This window comes from Rhipicephalus microplus, chromosome 3, assembly GCF_043290135.1.
Source record: "Rhipicephalus microplus isolate Deutch F79 chromosome 3, USDA_Rmic, whole genome shotgun sequence".
Lineage (NCBI taxonomy): Eukaryota > Metazoa > Arthropoda > Arachnida > Ixodida > Ixodidae > Rhipicephalus > Rhipicephalus microplus.
The window spans coordinates 171,041,726-171,068,731 of record NC_134702.1 but is presented as its reverse complement, the minus strand read 5'-3'; the positions used below and the strand labels follow the sequence as shown (position 1 = coordinate 171,068,731).

The following is a 27,006-nucleotide window of genomic DNA, read 5'->3' as shown; positions in this document are numbered from 1 at the left end:
TCTTCACACCTGCCAATCATTCATGTCTAGCACATCATGCCATAGCCCTCGAAGTATGACACGCTCATCTACTGAATTTGAGCTCCATAAAAGTCCTTGTGAGAGATCGAAAATAATTCAGAAAAGGTGTGTCCTATACTAATTTCTTCTCTCTGAACACTTTCTTCGTTGGTTAGGCGTCTACAATATTCAGAATAACTGAGCTGCTTTATTGGAAGTTAGCTGTGCTCGGAAAGCTGTGAGATTAGAAAACAAATACTGTGTCACACGCACTCAGAACCAGAAAGTCACAAGGAAAGAGGGTAGAGGAAGGAAATCTGTACCCCCTACATCATGAAATGTTTCGGTAATTTAACTTTTCAGGGTATACTAAAATATTTACAGGCATTCACAGCGATCACCAATTGCCAAAGTTGGGCGTTCTGCTGCACACCACACCCCTCAAAAAAAAAAAAGAAAAAGAAATTCTGGGTAGCCCTGCGCCACTAGTGTACAGTTGGCAAAGCAGAACATGAACATAGCGTGTATCTACAAATGCGCACTGTAGATTTCACCTTTTCGAGTATGAGGTCTCAAAACTAGCTCAAGTCTAACGCAGTTGGACAAGAAATGCACCGCCTAAAAATAGTGTGTGTGTGTGTGTGTGTGTGTGTGTTTACTGTGTACATATACAAGGAAGGTAAATTTCTCAAAACAAGATGCACCACTGCCTGCCTACACTTTTGACGCCTATTAATAGGCGTCAAAAGTGTTTTGACGCTTATAATACAAAACATCGTCATAAACTTGCTCGCTTGCAATGGCGGTACGCCAATAAAATATTTGGAAAGCAGCACAATTTAAGCTGTCGATACAAAATCAGAAATGGTTACAATGAATTTACGCTGATTAACAGATAGGCTATATATACAATTGACACTTTTCAATATGTTTGAGTGTTGTTTTTAATAAGTTTAAAATGTAATAAGCCTTTCGGAAAGCAATAATTATTATCTTCCACAAAACTGGCATGATAAAAGAGTCGTCACCAATTAATGTTGTGACAACGTTACTTACACTCAAATTTCTCGTGATCGAAACAATCGAGCGCATATAGGCTCATATGAGGAACACTGTGCTCTGGACTTCGTAGAGACTGCTGACAAAACGAGCGTGTGATTTAATCATAGTTTTGATACTTCTCCTTTCTTTGTAGTTCGCCAGTAGCCACCTATGATGCAACGCAGCTCAAAGTGCTGATTGAGTAATGAGATAGGCGGATCCGTGCAAATTTCGATTGACATTTTTTTTTTCTGGGTTGGCAGGCTCTTGAAACAGTGAATGTATCGACGCAATTTCGGCGTGCCTGCATATTTACTCGTGCAACATGGCGCGAAGCAGGTGCGTTCACTGATAAAGGCTCAGAAACGCATAAAATACGCTGTAAACGAGCAATTACACGCTTTCGCAGGCTCGGGCGCGCGCGCTCCCAATCCAGACGCTCCCGCGATCTTTAGTACCATGGAACTACAGCGCCGTCGCTGCTGTCACCCGCCGGAGAATCAGCCAAGACGCGGCGCGGCCGCCTCGTTCACTCCACTGCCCGTTCTACTACACTGTACTCCTGTTCTGCTCCGATTCTTTATTCTATTAGACTTCTCCACGGGAGAGACAAAAGCAGGCGGGAAAGGCGCGTTTTGTTACCGCGCTATGTGCCCTGTCGGATTGAAGAGCCCGGTAAATGAAGCCCGCGGAATCGAAGCCACTCCTCTGTGACGCTCACGGACGTTGTTGTGTAGGTGCGAGAGTTATATGAGTTTTGTCGAGGGGAGTGCCAAGTGTGTTGTGCATGGGGATCCTACATGAACGGCCGGTCATGTCGGCGCCCTGCTGTTGTGTGTCGGCAAACATACTTAGGATGATGTTTGGGGCATTTGTTGACACGGCTGTTGGCGCCATACACTTTGCATCAAAGTAATCTACTGAAGTCTACAGCTGTACAGCGCGGAGTCCTCCCGATGGCCATTCGGTCCGGCGTCGGTAAGGTTCTGTTCGGCGTTGCATATCTCAGTTGCCAGGCTTTAGGGTGGTTGTTGCCAGACTGCCGCCAGATTTGGCGAATAAATTTGCCCCTGTAGTTGTGCTTCCCCGTAAGGGCTTTATGTCGTCCGTGCTGCATGTCACCTGCCGCTCATTTCGCGAGTGCGTGTGATGAACTTATTCGCGTGTGCGACGTTTGCCGTTTTAATTAACGAAATGAACCGCGTGTTGCAGAATTCGGGGTGCGTTCTCTTGCTGTGTGCGCAGCTGTGCGAATAAGAGATTGTGTCTCAGTATGTCCGTAGCGGCGCGTACCTAGTCGAATGCGCACAACGAGGCACCTTCTGGAGAAACTGAATAGAGTCGCAGCAGGCGGTGGGCTTCCCTGTTCTGATCGTGTTCGACGATCATATCTCAGAAGTAGGCTCTCGGCACAGCTGATCGTGCCGCATCGACCTCGCGCGACGACAGGGACGCTACGCTTCCCTTAGCTGTCTCAGAACAAGACATATCGTTCGGACTCTGTTCAGTTTCCCCAGAAAACGTGTCGTTGTGCACAGTCGACTGGGTACGCACAGCTACGGAGATATTTCGTGCTTCAGCGACGCGGCTCACAAATTCACTTCCTCGCATTCGTACGCGTCGTCCTTAATACTGAGACACGATCTTTTAATTGCACAGCTGCGCACTGGCGCCATGTGTACCGATATCTAGATGTTGAAAGCCCACACTTAAGCATTTAACCTTGGAGGCTTTGTATATGCCAGAATTTTGGCTCTTTCATTACCCAAATCAGAAAACCTCGCCAGTGCTATCCGGAGAGCGCCTTTTCGGTGTTTTAGACAAATGTGCTGACTAGTGAGCTGTACTGTACGACTTTACGCACGGAAACACACGACTCGCCAGTGATACGAGCACTCGCTCTGGTCCCTTGCCTAGGTGATCTGAAGGTCGCGGTGTGGAATCCGTAGCGGTAGCGTTTTTGATGGAGGCAATTATGTTTGAGACTCGTGTGCTGAGATTCATGTGCCCAGTAAAGAACCCCAGGTGGTCGAAATTAGTGTAGCCCTCCACTACGGCATGCCTACTAATCTGGTCTGGTTTTGGGATTTTCAACTCTGACAAATATTATTACTCTTCGGCCGAAACGCAAGAGAAAGCGGGCTATCGCCGCGCAACAGAGTAACATGTAAGTCAAGCCGCCAATTGAACGAACTAATGCAGCGTGAATGACGACCACAAGAATGTAAGTTAACTTGAAATAGTGCAAGCGAACCATAATTTCAACAAAATGTTTTTTTTTTTTCACGTGACCTCGAACTCGCTGTAAGAGACGTAGCCAGTTCAGTGTCATTTGAAGTTTATCGCTTTACCATTGACGTCATATGTGACATTTACCTTGGGTTACGGGACCCCAAGTTGTCGATGTGCAAATAGACTCTCTTGTATTGCTGCTGGGCACAGAAGTGGTTTCAAGCCCTTGAAAACCACCGTTCTTCACTGGAAACGTTTTCGGGACACGGGCTACCATCGGAGTTTATCGCAAATTTTAGTGGGGAGTGACCCATCATGTTGTCCCAGGATCGGGCTACTGGGGCGACAGGGGGCAGCACCTTCACCGGTCTAGTGTGAGAGTCAGTACACAGATTAACTCTATGAGTGTAGATAGGCGGCCAAAAGCGTCGTACAGATGTATCCACCGGTGATTTCTTGTGAGCAGTGCGAGCCGATTGTCTGTGAATGAAATGCATTGACTGCAGCCTACTCGTAATATGTATGTTGTCATTACCGAATAGACACACGAAGCTCACCGAACATGACTATTACTTGTGAGGGAACGCACGCAATTTTCCAGTGAACAGGATGTTTGCACTTGGCGGCTGTCTCCACTTAAGCGCTATGTCACATTTCTTGTATTCAATGAGGTGCATTTCTTAGTCGCACGATGTAGTGCGTCGGCGGCGATGTCCACATCACACTGCGCATGCTCGCGTATCGTGCCCAGGGTGTCTACCAACCTAGAAAGCTTGGGAAACCTGGAAAAGTCAGGGAATAGGGACCCTTCTGGAAAAGTTAGGGAATTTCTGAAAAACCTGGCCAGGTCCTGGAAACTGATGGCAGTCTGGGCAACCGTCACAAAAATAAGCATTAATATTGATCAAAGCTTAAAAAGTCGCTCTTTTGGCTGACTACTGTGAAGAGCTCAAATAGGCATGAAAAGAAAAGGCTGTAAATAACTATTGCTTCTTAGTGCAAAGGCAAAAGAATACACCAATCTAAAGAGTACAGTGCACTGACATTTCGGCATTTGATGCGGGAGCTTTGTTCATAATAAGAGCCATAAAAGAGACAGTGTATTTAAAGGGATACTGACGAGCACAATGATTTTTACCTATTAATAAAGTACAATCCAGAAAACACCACTCTTAGCACAACTCTTAGTTTGGTATGTGAGAAAGCATGCCAAAAAATGCGGGTGGAGATGCCACTTTCAGATTTCCACACCAAACCCCGTGATGTCATAAATTTTGAAGGCATGTACTGAGTCCTATGTAGCTTCTAATTGGTAAAGATGGAGTTCATTGTCATCTGTAGGTGCCATGATTTAGCATGCGAAGTTTCAGAACATTTTCTCGAGCCATTGCATAAAATACAAACAGTTCATTTTTAAAATTCTGACCACGCGCAAAGATTTCAGCATGAAATTTCAGAATGAAACTTGAACCTTCATTTTCCCCTTATGATAGTGCAACATAAGGCAGAGTTCTCAGAGGGCAGTTCACCAATCTAAACCAAGTCATTGTTTCTCCTTGGTATCCAGTTAAGTGCGTGACATAAGCACCGAGAGTGCATTGTCAAAAGCGTCCCACCACTCCTTTTCAGCGTGTGCAGTTCTCTGTGTGCAGAGATTCCACGTGCAGGCATAATGCTTGCTTTTTTTTTTTTGGCCTGAAAACGTGTGTTTGACCAGTCAATTTGATGGCCCGTGGATTCCACGTGTTCAGCGAGGGCATTGAAAACCATGTGTTATTTCGTGACATCATGTTCGTGTTGCTTAACTTTTTTTTTTAGATCACTTAAACCCCCCCCCCCCCGTGGGAACATACGGGCGGTATATTTTTTTGTTAATAAGTGTTGAACTCATGTTTTGCCTAGTATGCACTGCTGTAGAGCGATTTATTTCATTATTTGCTTCATGGTTGTGTATACGAGAGAAAGAAAGAAATACCATATTCCTGGCCAATGAGTTAAAGTAACCACGAGTATGCATACTTACTTTTCCTTATCCATTTCTTATAAAAAAAACATAAGACACTTCAGATTATTTGGGAAAGCTACATGGCTGACAGCACTTTGGCACGCTTGATCTTACTCCAATAACAGTATAAAAATGTGAAATGACAGTTTAGCACACAACTTTCTTCCATTGATTATCTGCATGACAAAGAAAGTACAATTATTTATTCCCCAAAGTTTTTTTTTCAAGTGAATAATGTTTTGTCCTTTCACCAGTTTATAATGCCACAAATGTGCTCAAGATAATGTAAAAAAAAAAGATGATGTCTTGCATGAAATTGTATAACATAACTGTGTGGTACGCCATCTGGATTAATTTTGACCATATCTAGTCATAAGGGTGTGTCTATAAATTTTGCCCAATGTTCATAATGGCCCAGGGTGACTCAAGCTAAATCATGTCCGTGTCCCCCAACGTTCCATTTTTTTTTAAGGGACAATTTAAGTATCGAAGTGTCAGAATTTACTTGGCAGAAATATTTCACAGAAATAGCTGTTTTGTGCCTTTTTCGCTTAAAACTATGTTTAAGTATAAAGTTCTTGCCATGAAAAAAACAGAAGAAATCAATTTCTGTGGTAAGTTAGTTTCTTTCCTCGGTACTGCCCTTTCTTTTGTGCCTTTAAATTATGAGTACTTTCAATAGATGTGCTGAAAGGTTTTGCAGCAGTAGCAAAAACTTCTACACTTATTGCAATGCCAAATGTTCCAAAAACTGCTGGAAAAGTTTACTAGCAACACAATCAAGGAACTTGTTGCCACTCGTTTCCTTAAAAACAATTGTGTCCAGTGCAATAGACAAGTTATATAAGTTGCAATTTTAAACTTTAGAGGGCAGCACAAGTTGGGGCTCCTCATTTTATCCATTCACGAACCCTTTTGCGACCGTTGATGGGCATAGTTGTGGGGACATATTAAAAAAAAAAAAGAAAGAGAGAAAATAAATGTCTTCATTTCGCTATTCTTTAAGCGTCTTCAAGGTGGTCTCCCCCTTCTCAGAAAACCATAGGCTTTTGCCGCGTCGACAGCCCTCTCCACCAGCTGAAGCTTATTTTTGAGGGTGGGGCTGGCTAAGGCTCGCTCCAAAAGCCACACATCTAGCAAAAAGACCAATCATGAATATACTTGTCATCAACAAAAAATGCTTGCACATGGAACCAATGGCTAATATATTCATCGTAGTTGTGTGTTTTCTTTTTCATGCAATATTGCCCCACTTGTCCATGGATTTTCAGCAGATTTCTTTCCTGTTCCTCCTCCTGTGTCTTGCCTTTTATTGCATTGCTGCCTGTGACACAGTGCGCTTGCTATCTTCTCTAGCAGTTAGAAAAATAAAGAAGCATTCATTGATTCAAAAGTGTTTCATTCTTATTAAAAAAAAAGCTATAAAAGTGGGGAATTTTTTTTCAGGTTGAAAGGAATTCAAGTAATAGTTAAATATGTGGTTTATATTCAGTCTCACGAACATGAATTCCCACAAAAATTTTTTTCAGTCTCCAGCATTATTCAAATAAGCATCTGAAAAGAAACTGTTTCAATAAGTATGTAATAGGCTTGATTTTCTGAGCAACATTATGCCAATTCAACAGAGAAAGCTGAGTATATCTTTAAGAGTTTAGGCAACTGCACAGTCATATGAGTGGTTTCGCTATATTTTTAAAAATCTTCCTGAAAATTGTGTATTGTAATAATTGATATACGTTCCTGTTTTGTGGTGTATATGTCAGTAACTTGCCTTTTCATGCATCATTTCAGATTATTGACAGTTTCTCTCTGGAGACGTAACCACTAGGCACATGCCAGTGCACTGAAACAAATCATGTAAGAGGGCTTTCATTTGTTTTCCTAGCGATAATCTTTGGCATTGTCACTTGCAACAGCACAAGCCAATTTATTTCAGAATGACGTTGCAGCAAAGGCAGTACATGAAGTGGCACCCAGTCTGAATTGTGATTTGGAACACTGTGTGGAAATATCACCTGAGCCAGTGCATCAACTGAACCACATTATGGATAAATCGGTTCAAGTGCGACTGCAAGCCTCTCATAAAGAATCACAAGCAAATGAAGAAAAAATTCTGTCAACAATTGCTACGCAAACGGAACCTCAAGCTGTTCGTTCAGGTACGTCCCTGCATTTGCCGTAATATAGAAAGAAAAGTCCAAGCAAAGCTACTGTCACCCTGTCTGTTGTTTCAATGTTAAGTTATCAATGAGAGCACAGCAAATACAATTGATACAAAGGTGTGAGTGGTGTGCCCTCTTTTACGAAAGGTTACAGTTGCCGCCCTAGCATCCCTGGTCCTGCGCTCCTTCAAGTGCTTTTATGCGAAAAAGATGCCCGGCGCGATTGATCCCTGTTTGGGCTGCGACCTTACACAACCCTCGCACGCTTTCACTTTGATGTAGAAAGTATGGTGAGCGGGACAATATTATCAAGTCAGAATTTATACACAACCTGACGACGACAAAGAAAGTGCACCTCAAGTGTTCATATAGTTGCTGTTGCAGTGATGGAGGCAACATTGTGTGCGTTCATTTTGGTCGTAGTGGCAAGTGACTTTGGACCTAAAACCTAACCTGAGCTAAATTATATTGCAAAAGAAAAAAAATCTCTATAGGAGACGTTTTTTCAGGGCACTTTGTCAGTTGCGTTTAATTTCAAACCCGCAAAAATAAAGGATACCGTATGTGTCAATATTCCATACTATAATGCCGTCCCGATGCTATGGCACACCATAGCATCAGAACATGGGAAGTGGCACCAGGCAATACCTCCATTGCAGCTAAATCTTGCAATGAGGCCCTCAGGTATGGCGGGCTCCATTCCAACTGCTGCGCTAATTGCTATGGTCAGCCTAGGTGGTTGTGGGTCTGCTGGCTTAAATGTAAATGGTATCGTGCCAGTCGTTTTGAAGTGGTCAGAATGATATTATGAGAGCAATTGAATTGTATTTGTCTGGCATGTTGTCACTATAGCTGACAAGAAGTTCTGTCCTTGCACTGGGTTCCTATAGACCTCTGCATTCACGTTGCAGTGTGCCCCATTAAGGGGGCAGACTGGTCTTTGGGACCAAAAAGGGACACAAAAATTTATTTTTTAAAATTTACATATTTGGTTTCTGCAAGTATTTTTCTCTCTCTCTCTCTGCAAATTTTCACACACCAGGAAGTGGTAATTTTTTTTATAATGTCATTATAACTGTCCAGATTCTTGTTGCTGTTATCATATTTACTCGAATGTAACGCGAGGGGCGACTTTTCAGTGCCAAAAAAAGAACACAAATTTAATGCGAGTAAAGTGGGGGAAAAGGTACCTTTATTTGCTGCACATGGTAGTGGAAAAGACATCCCAGTTTCTAAATATGAAGCGAGTTTTGTTCATTCGTCGCTTTCATTGCCGGTGGTCGAGCCCTCTTTGTCACTTTGTTCCTCCCAGATGAAGTCATCCTTTGTGCCATCCATATAGTTCGATATACAGCACTTTTTAAGCGCCCGAACTATCATGTCGAGCGGCAGGCTCGACATGATAGTGATAACGGCGAGCTGTGGCCAAGTTTCCCGCATCAGCTTCTTCACTTCGGGTGTCAGGTGACTTCGAAATTAGTCGAGAACTAAGATGGAGGTGGGGTGGAGGAGCGCACCTGGCCAACAGCACCACTTGATCTAGTCAAGCATAAGCGGAGTGTCCATTTAACCTTTTTCTTGGCAGCGGACAATCACATTCCTGGAGAACAGCTCCTTTGACAAGGTTTTGTGCTGTAATATGATGTATGGCGTCAACTTGCGCTCATCCGCCAAGCAGGCTAGCATCACGGTTAGCTGCGTTTTCTCGTTACCTGTTGTCCTTATGGGAACTTGAGGGGCACCTGTTTCGCTGACAGTCCTTGACGTAGGCATGTCCAAGAAAGCGGGAGTCTGGTCTGCGTTGCCAATGTGCCCCAACGGCATTTGCGACGAGTGGCGCAGGTCGAGCACATAGCGCTGAAACTCCACTCGCTTTGCAATCTGCTGTTAGCTTTTGCCTTATCGACGTTGTTCGCTGGAGGGAAAAATCCATTACTTCGCATGAAGTTTTGTGCCCATCCACGTGAAGCATTAAAGTTCTCCCGCGGGGTTCCCATCTATCGAGCTATGTCTCGGGCTTTTTACTGAATCAGCTCAAAGTTGACCCCCAATGGGCGATTCCGCTGCTCAGTCACAAACTCCACCACTTTTTTTTTCGAGTTCTCTGACTGCCACAACGAGGTCCACGGAAGCCTTTTCGGCCGGGCTCACTCTTGAAGAGGAGCCTCCACCCACGGATAGTAGATTCTGCCACGTCTAGCCGTCGAGCCGCGGCTGAGTTTCCGATTTCCTCAGCTATCAGTATTGCACTTTTCTTAAGGCGGGCTTCGTACTGAACTCGTCGCGCTGCTATTTGCTCGAGCCGAGGTCGCGGAAGTACAAAGGAAACGAACCACCCACAAAACGCGTCGCCATGTGCACGTGCCAAACAATAGGATTGGACTGGATTTGATTAGATTTCACCAGTGTGCATATGTTGCCCGCACAATGTTGAAAGATCGTTAGGTTTGTCGTAGCCATTTTAAGGAACCTGTAAGGTGGCACCGCCAAGGCATGATTTGAGGTGCTTTGATCATAAGGGGGACCCCCAAAATCACTTCAAAAAAATTTTGAAAAAAACTCTCGTTACATTCTAGTAAATACGGTAACATGCAGACCTGCAAAAAATGGGGAACCAACTTCGAGGCTTCTTTATAATTGGTCGGCACCTGTGTTAGAAGCTCTACTACGAATTTATGGGCACCTTTATGAGGATTGCAAAACATGCGCACCATGATTGTTGCTTTTTGAAGAAGCTGTGTGTTTTCAGTTTTTTCCGTTTTTCTCAAAAAAGTAAATTTAGGACTGTTCAATTTTGTAGCCTTAATATCTCTACAGCTAGGGCAGGTACAACAATAATTCTTTCTGCAGTGAAAACAGTATATGTGCAGAATGCAATTATGGGAGCAGAATTTAGAGGATGAGCCTTTTTAGTTAATTACTTATCAAAATTTCAATACAATCCCAACTGCTTTTGAAAATAAGTAGTTAATTTTGCTGTAAAATAAGCAAAAAAGCCTAAAAACAACAAAAAAAAACTCTTGCATTATTTCACTCTATAGTCATCAGTCTATGTTGGCATATCTTAAATATCATTTCTAATAAGCACTTTTTTTTTCTATGGCGGCCTTAAACAATAGGGGGTGCACTTAAGCTATCTCAGGAACAAGATGAGTTGCAGGAAAACTAATTAAATATTTGGAGTCAGCAGAAAAAACTGCATAATCCTGTGCAGTTTGATCAAGGTCATTGAAGAAACAAACAAAAGACGTCTAAGACCAGTCTGCCCCCTTAAATCTGAGTGCCCATTCAATTTTCTGCACGAAGCGCAGCGGCAGCATTAGAGTTTTTAATGGGTGAGCTGTTTAAAAGCCACCGCTGGCGATTTGTCGAGGCCAGTGGATCTCAATAAAAGGTAGTGGTTGTGCTCTTTTGTCAGTTTACATTTAAGGGCTCGTTTTCCTTCATAGACGTAGCATTAAAGACATCTAATAGACAATCATGCCAACGTAAAGTATGGGGGATGTATTAGAATTGCTATGTAATTGTGAAAAAAGAAAAGTCGATGAAAAGATAGCTAGCCGTGAGCAGAAACGGAACCTGCGACCTTCGAATCATGCATCTGAGGCTCTAGCAAGTGTGCTACCGTGGTAGACCCTTTATCAGCCTGTTTGGCATCACGTAGCACGTGAACTTATTACGAGCTGGACGCTGACCATTAATTCCTCGCATAATACCTGAAGGCACCACGTCTGCCAGAACGAGACCCTCACTATGTATCAAGGAAAGAATTATACATTTAAGGGCTCGTTTTCCTTGTTAGACATTATTAAAAAGATCTAACAGACAATCACGCCAAGGAAAGTATTGGGGATGTTATTAGAAGTAATTGTAATGTAAATGCAAAAGAAGAAAAGTAGATGAAAAGAAAAACGAGACCATAAATGAACAATTCTTTCTTTCATTCGTAGCGGAGGCCTCTTTCTGGCAGACTTGGTGCCTTCAGGTAGCACGCAAAGAATTATTGGTGAGCTGCCAGCTCACAATAAGTTCACGTGCTACGTGATGCCAAAAAGGTTGATGAAGAGTGTTTCACACTCCTTACCATGGCTACTGACGGCGCTGACTGACGGTCCCACGCTTAGTGGACATATATGCCCCATAAAGTGAATGGCGGGATAGCCACCGTGGTAGTTCAGTTGGTAGATCATTGGATGTGTTATTCGAAGATTGCAGGTTCGGTCCCTGCCCATGGCAAGTTATCTCTTCATCCACATTTCTTTCTTTACATTCACATTAAAATTACTTCTAATACATCCCCTATACTTTCCTTGGCATGATTGTCTGTTAGAGCTCTTTAATTCTGGGTCTTACCCGTTTCCGTCACTTATGCTGAATGAAAGGCTGAATTGATATGTAGATTGATTACAGATTAATTTTATTGGTCAACTCGAATCAGTGACCTCCGTTCCCACTAAGTGTGTGTAATGATGTTTATCACAGTTCGATGGTAGTGATAGAGATGAGGTGCTGCTGTGGTGACTGAGGTCCACAAGGCAGCGATCGTGTCTTTTGTCAGCTCTCTGTTGGTTTGATATGCAAATTTCAGTTCCCAGTACATGGGTGTGTGATAGGTGGCAAGTTTTATTGCATTGCGCTGCACATGATTCCCTGTCACTAATTAGTTTCAACTAGCAATCACCCTTCTTGATATAAAAGGCTTTAGGTAGCAGTGCTGGTCTGCCAAGGCGAAAATTGGGCACTACCGTTCTTGTGCTCATGCCCATGCGTGAACTTTATCATAAAAAAAGACTGTTCTATAAGGTGTACTGGGTCCACAGTGATGGATCTATCTGCATATGGCTAGCTGTGCATATTGGGGAAAGTGGCTCGTACTTGAATTATACATTTCGTCGATGCTGTCAACTTGATGTCAAATCCCGCTATCTAACCACTTATATTCCTTTCTCATAACAATATCTAACAATATCTGTAGTCCACAAACTTTTTAGCATTTGCATTTAACTCGACTGCAGCAGCTGCAAGCTTGAATGGTTTGGAGAGGTGGTGTCGTCTGGTGTATAGTGCACCACAGAGCAAGCACACAAATGAACAAGTATGTTCCCATTCATCCAAAAGGAATAGCTGTTTTTTGTGGCTCCCAAACCTGTCCAAATCACAGACATCGTTGTGGGACAGTTCTGAGGAGCTTGTGCATGTGGCACAGGGAGACATGGTATGACTGCTGCCCTATGATCATCTTCCTGCTGAGCACTTGCTCTTTGCAGCTTTCATATTCTATGCTAGTTAGGCTGGCATGCCTCGCATGAACTCCTGTTTTTACTGTTTAGCACACTTCACTAAGTACCGGATAACCGCTGGTCATTAAGGGTAACCAACTGGATTCCCAGAGAAGGGAAGCGGGTTAGGGGGAGACAGAAGGTTAGGTGGGCAGATGAGATTAAGAAGTTTGCGGGTATGAATTGGCAGCAGCAAGCACAGGACCGGGTTAATTAACTGGCGGAACATGGGAGAGGCCTTTGTCCTGCAGTGGACGTAGTCAGGCTGATGATGATGATGACACTTCACTAAAGGCGTGTTCACACTGTGCGTTCCGGCCGCTGAAAGTGCTCCGAATCTGGTTCGGCGGCGGCAAGATCTGCCGAAAGAGCCCTCTCCGTGCTGATCGCTCTTGAACCAGTTTTTGCGGCGTCTGCCGCCAGATTGGCTCGCCGCGAACCAACAGGGGCGCTAGCCGAGAAACTTGAAGAAATGGCAGCGAAGAGCAACTTGCTCGTCATGTCGCAGTTGAGTAGCGTGCGCATAGCAGAAATGCTGATTAAATTGGTGCGCAACCACCCTGTCCAGTACGACGAACGTCACCCTAAACACAAAGACAGCTTGCTGAAAGACGACTTATGGAACAAAATAGGAAATTAGCTCGGAATGACTGGTGAGTACAAGTTTATGTGCCTCTATTGCTTTGCTCCTTAAATCGCGAACACCTTATGATGTGGAAATACTCGTGCTTCTCATCCACTTTGCAACAAGCATTGAAATTCGCGCATACTATTCGTTCGATTGTGCTATTCAGTGCGCTGTTTGATGTCAACAATGGAAATGCTAGACAGACATCGTGCTCATTGAACGATGGGCTCAGCGATGCAGGTACTGCTTTAGTTGACATAAACGACGCAGCAGGCGAGACAGCACGGGCACTGTGTGCGTCTGTTCACTGCTTGCCCTGCGTTGTATCCACGAACGCCGCATGGCTTGAATTTGATTTACCAACACTGAAAGGCGGTGCGTTTGTGCTGGCTTGGCGCATTGTAAAGACGCATCATTCGAACCGCGTTTGTGCTGCATTGAACACGGTAGGAACCTAATTTCAAGTCTAGAAGTGTTTCTGAGTACGCTGCTTAGCTGTTTAAATAGATGGGAGTGTGGCTTTTTATTAAAATTAAGTAATGAAAGCATAGGTGTTTTTCTAAACCAGGTACAGTCTGCAGCAGGTCTTCCCCTCCAGATATAAAAATTCATCACTCTATGCAGGGTTAAAAAGTGCACGCATTTTAACGTGCGAGTTATACAGCTATGCATACATAGATTGTCTTGTGCATTACGTGCTGGTCTTCTGTCTCGTAAATATATGGAAGCAACTTACTGTTTTGTGAACCAGCTTGTTATTGTTCCACATTCACACTGTGTTGATATTAATTTTTTAAGGATGTGAAAAGCATGCCTAATAAGTGAACTGAATTCTTCACAGGAATGCAAGCATATGCCAAATTTAAAAACCTAAAGGACACATTTACAAAACACAAAAACAGGATTAAGGGCTCCATAGAAAGTGATGCAGGGGCTGGAGATGTTCCCAATGTGAAATGGGTGCATTTCGAGGCAATGATGTCTATGATGGGTCCCATACTCAAAGAACCAATGTAAGCCAAATTTTGTGATTCTTTTTTATTTTTTATAAATCAATCAATGCAATGAAAGTGTACAAAACTTTAAAGGAAAACACAAAGACGTAATTCTCTCTTTTATGCAGAACTGCTGGCCACAATCGCACATGCTAAAAAGGAAATCACAGTTTTTTTACTTGCACAACAAGTCAACAATTCATGAGTGCCTCTACAACGAAATACGTCAGCTGAGTACAAATATTGCAGCCACGATGAGCTGAGAGAACGGTAGATCACTACTGCATAAGACTCTAAGCTTCCTAGTTATGCTGTAGTTTAGCAAGTTTCAGGGTGGCACATCAGTAAACACATACACACACAATGCAAAGCACAAAGTAAACGTTTCATAGATACTGATGTGCTGGCCTCACTACTTGTTCTTGTCAAATAAGCCTAAGAACTAAATCAACATACTTTTATTTACCAAATCATGAAGATTATAATGAGGAAGGAATTACACCAGATGGCATTAACATATTTGATTAGTAAATGTCTATAAAAGGAACACGATGTACTGCATAACTTGCTCATCGAAATTTTTGGAGGCCTGATTGCTGTAAAATAACGAAAAAATGTTAATGTTTTCCAGCATTTCCACAAACGTAGGATTCATCAATCCTGATCGGTAAGTTGCAAGAAAGGTACCAAAATAACTTTGCCAGCAGGGAAATGCATGATACTGCTTAGAAGATGATGAAAACATTTGCTATTACCTAAAAAGCCATTTTCTGCATGCCTACCAAAGATGCTAACAATCACATGAACGGGTCAAGGAATGGATGTGGTGAGAGTGAACGTTGTAAGGTGCACTTTTTTTGTGAGTCAAGCAAATAGGGCTTGCAGTGCAAAAGCACGTTACCTGAATAAAGTTACCAGCACTTGTGCATTGAGAAAATAATGTTTAACCAGTATCTTGGATGAACCACTAGACAAGCCTGCATCTTCATCCGGTGCAACACCTGCAAACACTGAGACAGACAGGTCACAGCAATTTTTTAACATAAAATATCCGAAGTGAAACGTTGCACGTTTTATTTTACTCTTTAGCTGTAGTACTATATTCATGTACCAAACAGCAATTTATTTCGTAAGTCAGACAGTGCAGAGGGTGAACAAAATACAAGAAAGCAGGCTGAACGGTAAGTTGTTCCAACAGAAGCATGACAGCTTTTTTTCTTATCTGACATTCACAACTGCTATATGTTACGATATTGCCCTTTCTTGGTACTATGTCACTCAGTTTCCTTGTTTTTCACTGACAGGCCACGCAAGGCGCAACGTGAGAACAAAAGCTCCGACAATGTAACGATAATGTGTCTAAAGTAGGCATTGCTTCTTTTCAGTTCATCAAAGACGCTCTGCTATGTCGACATTGCAAGTGAATGCCTTCACCAACTGCGTGCCATCAAGGCAGCACAGGAACAGCACGACCTTCCCTATTTTTTTGGCATGTCATTGGTGCAACAGCTGCGCTTGTTAAACCCCCACCAGCAGGTAGATGCTATAACAGCACTACAAGAAGTGATGCAAAAAAAGATCAGTGAAGCAAGGCTAGAACTCGCATTCGGCAATTAGCTGTCAATGTAAAAGGGGTCAAAGTGCATAAATCCTCCCCCCTCTCAAAACATAAAGGGACATATTTGCCATGTGGCGATGTACTTTTCTGAACTCCTTATGCGAAATGCAATGACAAGCATGCGGATGACCATTCCCAATTAATATTAGCCTCTTTTTAGTTTTAATAGTCATGCAGTGTTCCTTCAAATTGGAATTTAGCCTAATACTTGCTTTTTTACAATACTGATTTATTTTTCTTGAAAGTACACAAAATGAACTTGGTAAAGCAAGTGAAAAGATTTTTATTTTAGGAAAAGAAAGTTCCATTTTTCAAGTGGCATCTCCCCTAGTTGAAAAACAATATGCATGCAAAGTGTATGTAGCAAGTGTTTTGTCACAGCTTTGTAAATTGAGTTGATTCTGTTGGGCAAGTTGCTTGATATGTATTATGAATTGTAAAAAGCAGACCTCAGGACATACAGCATAACAAACACCTCTTGCTTTCATCTTTGTTTGATTTTCTGTTTTGTGCTACAACATAATGCACACTTTTTACAACATCGTGTCAGTTGTGTCCTTGTTTACAGCACTGTTTAGTGTTTCATCATAGACATAGCAAAGAGGATCAGGTTGTGTCTCTGTATGACTGTCATGATAACAATAAATGATGCACTCACCACTGTACAGTCTTGTGTCCATTGCTCTCTTGCCAAGGCACCTTGCCGTTGGTGATGAAGTGCTTTGCTAGGAGGTCCCGCATTTTGTAAGAAAACCTAGCAGAAAAATTTCTAGACAGTGAAATACTATACCAGAGCAAAGCAAATTACGCTGCTCGTATGGATGAGCTTTTATTGTGGCTGATGCTGGTGCGTGGCTTACAATTTGAGGCCCACCGTGAACCTTGCCACATGAAAATATCTTTACTTTGTGGTGGGGCAGCCAGTCTTCGGTAGAGGTGGCAGAGCAGCACTGCTGATGTCATCAGCCCTCCAATTGCCTTTGGTGATGTTAGCCTGCCAGTCAACCTGATCAGCTGTCCCTCGAGGGCAGTAAGTGCACCGAGATGTCTCCGACATCTTTCATCGTGAAATTGTGAAGGACCACGCATGCGGAAATGATTTGCTGAATGTTATCATCTTTGGCTTTGAAAGGATGCCGCAGGTTACGCCATCTTTGAACCATTGTGCCAAATGCATTTTCTATCACTCGACGGGCTCAGCTTAGGCGGTAATTGAAAATGTGCCTTCACAAAGGTGATAGGTTCGCAGTTGTCTTTTTCTCCTTGAAATGCCTCTTCAGGTGTTGAAGCAAAGAACGGTTGAAAACCTGCATGAACGGTTATCCCCATCCCCGTACCTACACGAAAAACACATCATCCTGATAGAGCTTCGCAGTAATGCAGCAGAGAATACATAGGCACATGATTAATGAACACATTGTGCCATGTTTTTGTTTCATGTTCATGAAAGTTGAGCAAAAACATACTTCCACAGGGAAAGGAAACGTGCTTTCAAGGAGAAGCACCAATATGCGGCCTCAAATTAATAGCATATAGCAATGCACTCCAGTACTAAAAGGAATCAAAGGGGTGACTTGCTTTTCTGAGGATATGGCCGCATCAAGTGTGTCTTCAAAGGAAACACTTCATCTCCGACCAGGTAGAAAAGAATACGGCCAATGTTCACCAGTGGTGCATCAGGGGAAAATCCTTTGTTCTTTGAAAGGATAATATCAGGCAGTTGGCTTTCGCTGAATACTCCACCATCTGAATTGCTCCCAAGGTGCCCAATCTCTACATAAATGAACCTGAAAACATTAAAACATTATTTTAGCAAGCGTGAGCTTGCATGTCTTTTATGATTGTTTCAACGCAGAGGCCAAGACAAATGGATGGCGACCGTTCATGCAACTACCACGACCGCTGGAAGCTTTTTCATCCAGCGGCCGTGCAACTACAAGGCTTGAAATGTAACACCAGCTTTTTAAAGGCTAAAAATTACAGGAATGCTTTTTTTACAATTTTACGTGCATATACATGGACATACTGACACTTTCTGCCTATCCAACATTCCAAATCTATTACTTTCTGGTGCATCAAGAGTAAATAAACACGCACTTGTAGCAGGCGTCGCTGACAGCAAGCATCGATTTACTGAAGAAGTGTTTGTAGTTATAGTCGTCACTTCCAGATTTGGCAGGGCATTCAATGGAAATGTGTTTTTCATCAATTGCACCCACATAGTGGGGCATAATCCAACGTTCCTCAAACTCTTTTGCAATCTAATGGGATGAAAATATCGATAATGGCTTTTGTGGGAATAGCACACAAGTCATGTTTGTAGAGCAAAAATTAAGGTGGATGTTGAACAGGCAAGCCAAATGTTACAGGTGCAATCTATGCAACATGCATTTATATAGCGTAAATTTTACCTATAGCCACTCGACTGCACTTTTTGGACGGGCAACGTATACAGGACCAAGTACATCCCAGAGTACCTGGCACACTGTTGACACATTATCGCATGCTGTTGATTGACCATTTAAAAATTTGAAAGAGGAGCAACGAAGTGTTTCTCCTGCAGCCGAGAATTTGAGAAGAAATAAATGTAGAAGCTAGGAGAGCGCACGTTTTCATGGTGGTGCAGAATTTACGTAATGAAAAAATGCCCATATTTAGAAAAACAAACGCCACTCACAACTTCCCCCTTTACGGCATTTCGTCGGGTGGCTTTTTTGCAGTTATGATTAATTTTTAATGTTAATCAGCGAGACAAACCAAATGACATGCAGCGCATGCACATACATAAACAATGACCCTTTGACACTACGTAACAAAAAAAAACTATAGTAAACATTGTGTGTATCGAGCTAGCTGCATCTAACTGTGCGAGAAGTGTGATATGCTTGCTGTTTACTTCACATTTCACAGCCACCCTAAGCAAATGAATGCTCTAGACGATTCATAAGGCAACCTTACGTCAAAGTTTGTGCAAGTCGGTGCTCGGGATTGATTGCCTTCCGGAAGCTGGTGTCCTTTTTTTCAATGTGACGTTTTAAAGGTGCAACAGCGTGTCAAAAGTACGGGGAGGCATCCTGATGTATCTACGGAGATACAAAGAGCACTGCATGAAGGGCACCTAAGGGAACCTTGTAATCAGAGTTGAACTCACTCTCTGTAAAACTCCATGTCTGGATCTCGTAGGAGAGGTAGCAGTTTGTTGGCCTGACCAAGGTTGGCGCTTTCCTGCAAAGCAGGCCGAACCCACCAATGCCGCTGGCGTCGTGGTTGCTTCAGCGATATTTTTTCTTCTTCTTGCTCACTTGACAGCATAGCGGCTTAAGATAAGAGTTCAACCGCGCAAAACAAAAAGATCGAACTCGTCACGTGCGCACTGATGTTGCTAGCCACTGACAACATCCGGGGAACAGCCAGTCCGTTCCACGCTCGCCCTGTGGTTTATTGTTCACTTGGCAGATGGCACGCTATTGCTATTCGGCGAATTCGGCAGCGTGGGGCGCATCCAGTGCAAACGACGCTGCATTTCAGCGGCAGGAGAATTTCGGTCGCTGTAAGAAGCGGATAGTTCAGTGTGAACTAGGCTTAAGAGAGTACCACTAAATTGAGTGTTGGTATGGTGTTTTTTTTTTTTTCAAGAATCTTTACCAATTTTTTTAGTATTGCTACTACCGGGCTTGTGAGAAGAGCCTCTCAGAAACATAGAGCATCATTATTTTAACATGGTAAAATAAAAAAAAAAGATTGGATTCGACCTTGTATAAGACCTGGTATTTGTTCTGGAGCACAATCCTAAGTGTCTGTGCCTTTTCTCACAGTGCACACTCATTAACTGGCCTCTGGTGTACCAGTTTCTGCTGTTCCTGGGCGAATTCAAAGATTTGTAATCCTATGGCCGCTGCATCGTGCCTTGCCAAGCACTTCCACATCCAGCACAATGCTAGGGTGTGCGCACCGTACGGTGTGTGCTTCATTCTTAGCTTTGCCACCAGGGTTCCTCCATGTCCACTTCTGATCTCCTATCTCCAATAGAAATATTCAGCATCCGTAAATTGTTGTGTTTTGTGATACTGAGTAGCCCATTTATAGTGAACACCACTTACATTGAAATAGTGGTTATAAGAAAGAGATATTGATTTGCCATTTTAATTTCTGCACCTTTGATGTCTTTTAGGTCCAGTTTTAGAAAGTAGACACACCTCAGCAGACATAGTGAAACAGTTTTTTCCAGAAAAAAGAAAAATAATTCCTGTAAGACATCTTTTTGTGTTTTTGTTTGATTAAAAAATTGCAGTTTTGACACAAGGCCGAACCAATGAATGCGATACAACACGTCGAACTGTTATCCAAAGTAAGGCTAGGAAATTTAGAAAACATACAAAATGTAGTGAACACAGTCAAATGAATGTGCATTGAGCTGCAGCGTTTCTTGCATGCGCAGCAGCACATTTTTTTTGTGTCTGGGGGCTTATGCATGCTCGCCCTGCTTCAGCGCGATTAGCATTTTATTGGAGCTGCGCCACAGGTGTTTGTGCGACATGCGGCGGCATCACAAAGGCCGAACCACATACCAAGTTTTCACCAGCTTTGTCCAGCGTTTTGTTTCTCGGCGTCAGTTCTCGCCAACAGTACCGGTGACTGTAGCGAAAAGTACAGTTCCAATGCACTTCACCAAAACGTCCATCTCAGATTGTCCCAGACATTGCATTGTGGACGTCAATGCCAGAAGAAGCTGGATGATGGGAGCAGCTTGCTTGCTTGCTTCTTCCTTGATATATGGCTCCCACCCACCACGGGGGATTGGCCATGAAACAAGCGTTTGATATAAAAAAATTTTTATGTTTGAAAAGGAATGAGACAGAAATTGATCGCCGCAGGGATAAACAAAAATTTTTGAATATTTACGCGTGGCTGGATGCCAATTTCGCCGGTCTAAAGCCTCATCACCGATGTGAAAATGGCTCATTTTTCTATACAAGATCTGACAGCAAAAAGGACTCATGATTATTTTAATCTCTTTCCGAGAACTGCACTCATGTTAATTGGAATGCTTAGCATGAATGGCTATATTTGCCGGACACGCGACAAAGGATGCCAAATTACAGAGGCCATATAGTACAAGCTTGTGTTTCTTCTTGAAGTATCTATAGGTGACGCTACAAGCAAAACAATGAGGCAGAAACGTTTCGGCAGAACTAGCTATATAATTTTACGTGCTGCATAACTACTAGCGAGACATTCGAACTTTGCTCAAGAATGTTTCTTGTCGGTCTATTGATATTAAGCAAATGGTAAATGGTGCATAGGTATACTCGCCGTTTGTTAGCTAGATGGACACATGAGCGGTGTGGTCTGGTTTGTTGACGCAGTGCACTCAGGAGCAAGGTGTCGCTGGTTCAAATCCCCAATAGGGCTCCTTGGAATTTTTTTCTTCTCATTGATTTTTCCATTAGCCTTTTATACATTTGTATCCCTTATGCTGTTGCATCACACTACCCCAGTTGTTCAATTTTATAAAATTCCTGTCAAGTGAAAGTATGCATGCATGCTTGTATTGTCCTTTTTATGTATAGAAGTTGTCTTCCTTTGGAAAAATAACTAGTTATGTGAAATTAGTTCATAAGACACAGTCACTCGATTATGGTACTAAAAATTTGGTTGAGAAATTCCTAGCATTCAAGCCTGATTGGTGCAAGTTGTAAAAAGTATGAGTGGGTGTACTATGTAGTTTCTGCTGGCTTCAGCTGGGCTGTGTTGCTGCAGATGTGTCCATGCCTTCTAATGAGCAATAAAAATTTGCATGCTTTGAATATTCTTTAGAGGACACGGCAACAGCCTCTTCACAAAAATCATCTCACATTTTACACATGTATTGCAGCCTAATGCCTAGTAAACTTAGGATGGCGATGGTGATATGGCCTTGTCTAGACTACTACTTTGAATTTTTTTGTATTGAAATGTGTGAAAGTTCTGAGTCTCTTTTTGTACGATTAGTCTCTTTTTGCACTTTCAGTTAATTTAATTTGAGAATAAAATGATTGATCTCATTTTAACAAAGAAATTTCACTCTGTGTGAATAAATTGTGTTCGTCTAACAAACTACTGGTTCAGACTTAGGTCATTAATAATGCGTCCTTTTATGCTACGTATTCGTCTGTGCTGAAAGAAACAGTTTCGCAGATAAGTTGCTGCAATACTTGGCAGTGGAACTTATATTTATCACTGCGACATTATGTGTCAAATGTGACATTCTATTCCCTGTCATCAATATGCTTTCATTGTGCAAGATATAAGCAATTATCTGAGAATGACTGTGTAAGGGACTGTCATAATATTTTTGAATGTTCAGCATTGTTTTCCTTGTCACCATTATATCTTCATTGAAGTAGTACAGAAACGTAGTGTTAAATGTGCTAACTGTGGCATTAATCTAAAGAAACTGCTGTTAGTCTAGTGAAGATCATTTTTTTTTGTAGTTTTGACAACCAATAATCAGTGGCGTAACAGCTGCGCCATTTGCACCATTGTGCACCAAACTTGTTCACCTGCCCAATCCTGCGCCAAACTTGTTTATCAGCACCGTACTGCGCCGAAGCACCTGAATTTAGCCGCAAGGTGCGACGGCCATCAAGTCCCATGCCCGAAAATGCGGCTGAAACATCGTGTGTTCAGTATTATCAAAATTGTTATAGTTTCGGTTTCGTGAAGGCAGTGATAGATCGAGCAGCAGCCGTTGACATTGATCATAACGTTTTGATCGCAATCGCTGACGCGGTAACTCTCAGGCATCAGTGCATATGGCTTGCAAACCCATCCAAGTGATGTGCTCTCAATGTAAAAAGACTGCGTGAAAAAAGCATCTCTTTCTGGCGTGGCGTTATACTCTTACACCAGTGTTTTGTAGCGCTGCACGATATCACATCAGAAGTTTTGTTATAACTTGATGGCAGCGTTAACAAAAGCAGAAAAGGGTGACGGTAATGGTGCCCAAAGAAAGAGGATGGTGTGCGGTTTTTCGGAAGAACAGCCTAGGAAAGAGAGAGCACAGGACTGCTCATAGAGCGTCATAGAGCGAAAGTGCGCATTCTAGGTCATTTCGCCGCTGTGCTCCATTATACGACGTTTATCGACTAAGTGGTTCCTGCTCGCCTGTTCAGGCTACAAAAACAAAAAATGCAGTACATAGCTTAAGAAGTCGCACTTCCACCGCAAGGGGCTAAAAATGGATGCGATAGCAACAAATATTGTAATATTATACGAACTGAGGCTGAAAGCCAACTTTTTTAGATTCTTTCTAACACAACTCTACAAAATGCTCCTGTAAGAGAATAGGGCCACGTCAAAAAGAGCAACACTTCTTGCGCAGTCTTTTCGCGATGAGAGCGCATGCAGCGGGTAATATATGCGAGCCGCCCGTTGATGGCTGCCGAGCTAGAACACGTGCCAATGCCTTTCTAAGCAATGTTCTCAGTTTTTGCCTAAGCGGCCCCTCACCTCTCTTCGCGTCTTCACATGGTCGTTCAAGACAGGCGGGGTGCTTCGACCAGAAGCATCCCGAGAGGGTGATCTCATGTATACACCCTTTCAGCGACAATGGGTTGGCTCGTTATATTTCTGGTTAAGCTGTATTCTTCACCTCCGCTCGCGTGCATATACCCGTGGGTATAGCATACGATGGGCAGAGGCATGTTATCGAATCAGACTTTGTACTTGATATGATGGCAAGGGCAAAAACTTGCAGAGAATGTCCATATAGCTATCGCACAGTTAAGCTTAGTGTTTAAAAAAATGCCGCATTGGACAAATGTTGCTTCATGTGTGCTGTGCAATAGGTGACATCTGCTCTGAATGTTCTCTGTGACGGCTTTAAACCTTCTCCAAAATGTCTCTTTGGATGCTCCAAGCCTGCTACAAATGTCACTTTTGCCTGCTGCCAGGACTGCTCCTAAACCCACGTACCCTGTTCCACCCCTGTATACTTGTGATGCTATTTTAGCTCTTATATATTTTTTCTTTTGTTATATTTTCTACTTTAATTCCTTTTCATTTTTTGTGCTCACATTTCATTTATTATGCTTCAGATGTTTCAATGTGAAGTGGCTCTTTGCTGTCCAGTCCTCTATGGATAACTTTGTGGGAAAAAAGCACTATAGTAATTTAATGTGTTGATGTTTATTTATGCACATTAAAGTCATTAGACACTTCAGATATAGTATAGGAAAGGCATATAAATCTGTTTCAATTTTCTGGGCACCTTGCATAGTTTTTATGTGCACTTAGATTGTAATTTTCATGAAATATGCTGGGTTTCTGCGCTGCAGCTGTGAGAGTAGCTTTTGTTCTGACGAGACTAGTTGATCATTTACTTCACTTACAAGTGGATTAACCATTTTGTATTGCCGTATACTGCAGTTCATTTTCATGTAGTGCATGACAAATAATTTACACATTCTTTGTGCTGTCTTGATTGGTTCACAGGACCCTTGTCTTCTGCATCCCTAGAGCAGTCTTTGTCAGTGTCTCTACAAGATCGACTGCATTCCTGCCAGCAGTGCACCTATGTGACCCTGGACAAGTCAGCTATGGATACACACCTTAAAAAACATCCTGTACGTCCCGTACAGTGCCGCTTGTGTCCAGCGGCATTCACTTGCAAATCCAAGCTGGCATCGCACATGCGGACCCACACAGGAGAGCGCCCCTTTTCCTGTGTCCATTGTAATGCATCTTTTTCGAGCCGGAGCACCCTTAATACCCACATAAGCACTCACACAAAAGAGCGTCCCTTTTCCTGTGTCCAGTGCAATGCATCGTTTTCGCTGAAACGCATCCTTTTATCTCATATGCAAACTCACGCAACAGACCGTCCCTTCTTCTGTAAACAGTGCAATGCATCTTTTAAGCATAAATCCAATGTTTATGTACATATGCGCTCTCACAAGGGAGTGCGTCCCTTCTCTTGTGTCCACTGCAATGCAACCTTTACCCAGAAACATGACCTCGTGAGACACATCCGCATTCACACAGGAGAGCGTCCCTTTTCATGTGAGCTCTGCAATGCATCCTTTATTACTAAATACTACCTTGTTCAGCACATGCGAACTCACACAGGAGAGCGTCCCTTTAGCTGTGTCCACTGCAATGCAACATTTTCGCAGAAAAGCACCCTTAATGGACATATGCGTTGTCACACAGGAGAGCGTCCCCACTCCTGTGTTTACTGCAATGCATCTTTTTCACGAAAATACCACCTCACAATGCATGTGATTAGTCTACATGGAAAGAAGTCTTAAATGTGAGGGGTGTAGGGTAGCGACCGTTACCTTATCCTGTGCTTGCTGCAGTGCATCCTTTGTGCAGAAATGCCACCTCGTGAAACACATCTGCGCTCACACAGGAGAGCATCCATTTTCTCGTGTCCTTGTCTATGCATGGTTTTCGCAGAAATACAGCCTTGTTATGCATACATGCTTTCACTCAGCAGAGGGTCCCTACCCTTGCATCCCCTCCGATGCACCTTTTCACAAAAGCACCACCACACATGGAAAGAAGCCACAATGCGAGGGCTGTACGGGCTTCCCTTTAGAAAGGGTTTGTATAGCAGGGAGTCAGAGTTTGTTGATTAAAAGTTAGGAAGGATGCTTAGTTCGGCAACTTTTAAGAGAGAATAGCACGAAGTTGTAGTAGAGAAATGGAATAGTGAATGAACAAATAGAATAGAAAGGCCAGTTCGCCGGAGGTTTTAAAACGGTAACATGTACCTATGGGGTCGAGTTGCCTTATAACGATATCATTTATTACGGTATATGAGATAGGACGCTGAACAAGGGTGGCACCATTCTCTTTACTGTGGTAAAAGCATCCCCTTTACTTTGCTAAAATAAACTGCTTATTATGATGCCCCAGTGCCGCTATATTGCCACGTTCCATTCCTCAAGCTTTGTTATCGCCCCAAAACACTACATAATCCTCAGCGCGAACCGCGCCTGCAGTTTTCGAGAAGCTTTGGGACTGTAGTAGATCATTTCGATAAGATCACGTCCACTCCGCGAACTGTATAGATTATTCTGGAACACTCGTCACCTCCAGTGATAACGCTAGAACAATCGATGGCAAGAATATAAATGCCGACGCACTTCGCCGCTTGTCAGTAGTTGATCGACGGCCGACGCTCCGTTCAATGCTATCTGTGCAAGACTGCTACTGTAATCGGACTTTCCGTTTATCGAGCACAGGTTCGCCCAAATAAACAGTTAAATCCCAACATAAAGTCTCCTGTCTTCGGCCACGTCATGACCCTGTTACAATATTGAATTGAGCGATTCATTCCGGCCATAGCACATGTGGGAAATGAGTCTCCACACAGACCGCGCAGTGCTGTAGATAGTTCTCAGAGCGACAGCTCCAACGATGCGGTTTAGCAACCTATACTTAGGCACTGTCATCACTAGAGGCCCACTCGAGCCCTCGCTTTCGCGAAGGACATCCTACTCGGCTATTGGAACGCATAGATGCTTTTGCAAAGTATGTGTGCCAGCTTTGCATAAAGCAGTTAGAGCTGACTGGCTATTTCTCTTCCACAAACGAGTTGTACTCAATTGCTTTATTTTACTTGTATGTAAATGAGCAAATGAAATGTTGCCGTATCTAATTACAAGTTCTAACAATGGAATTTTTCGGCACTTTTAAGTTGACTGCACTGTGCGTACACACACACACACACACACACACACACACACACACACACACACACACATATATATATATATATATATATATATATATATATATATATATATATATATATATATATATATATATATATATATATATATATATATATATATATATATATATATATATATATATATATATACACATACATACACACACACACACACACACAGTTAAAACATGCTCCGAGCATCGATTCTTGTCTTTTATATGAGATGTCTCTTATAAGCAGGGTACCTCGTATGCACTTTCTTGTCAACCTGTATTTTATTGTAGGCACAATGGTGACTCTTCTACCCATCCATCTCTTATGAA

At 42.7% G+C, this 27,006-nt stretch overlaps 1 protein-coding gene across 4 annotated transcripts; it reads left to right on the top strand.

Annotated features, from left to right (window-relative positions):
* Positions 1-1,309: 1,309 nt before the first annotated feature.
* LOC119167535 (uncharacterized) lies at positions 1,310-25,960 on the top strand. Of its 4 annotated transcripts, XM_075890530.1 has the most exons (6): positions 1,310-2,019; positions 7,070-7,135; positions 7,215-7,437; positions 14,189-14,360; positions 14,974-15,009; positions 15,728-16,625. In XM_075890530.1, the coding sequence occupies exons 3-6, from the start codon at positions 7,323-7,325 to the stop codon at positions 15,957-15,959; spliced, it is 555 nt and encodes a 184-aa protein (XP_075746645.1). In that variant the 5' UTR covers positions 1,310-2,019; positions 7,070-7,135; positions 7,215-7,322; the 3' UTR covers positions 15,960-16,625. The 4 variants fall into 4 exon arrangements, 1 of the variants encoding a protein (XP_075746645.1); XR_012894437.1 differs by lacking the exons at positions 14,189-14,360; positions 14,974-15,009; positions 15,728-16,625 and adding an exon at positions 24,436-25,960 and having other exon boundaries at positions 1,360-1,774; XR_012894435.1 differs by lacking the exons at positions 14,189-14,360; positions 14,974-15,009; positions 15,728-16,625 and adding an exon at positions 24,436-25,960 and having other exon boundaries at positions 1,360-2,019.
* The last annotated feature ends 1,046 nt before the right edge of the window (positions 25,961-27,006 follow it).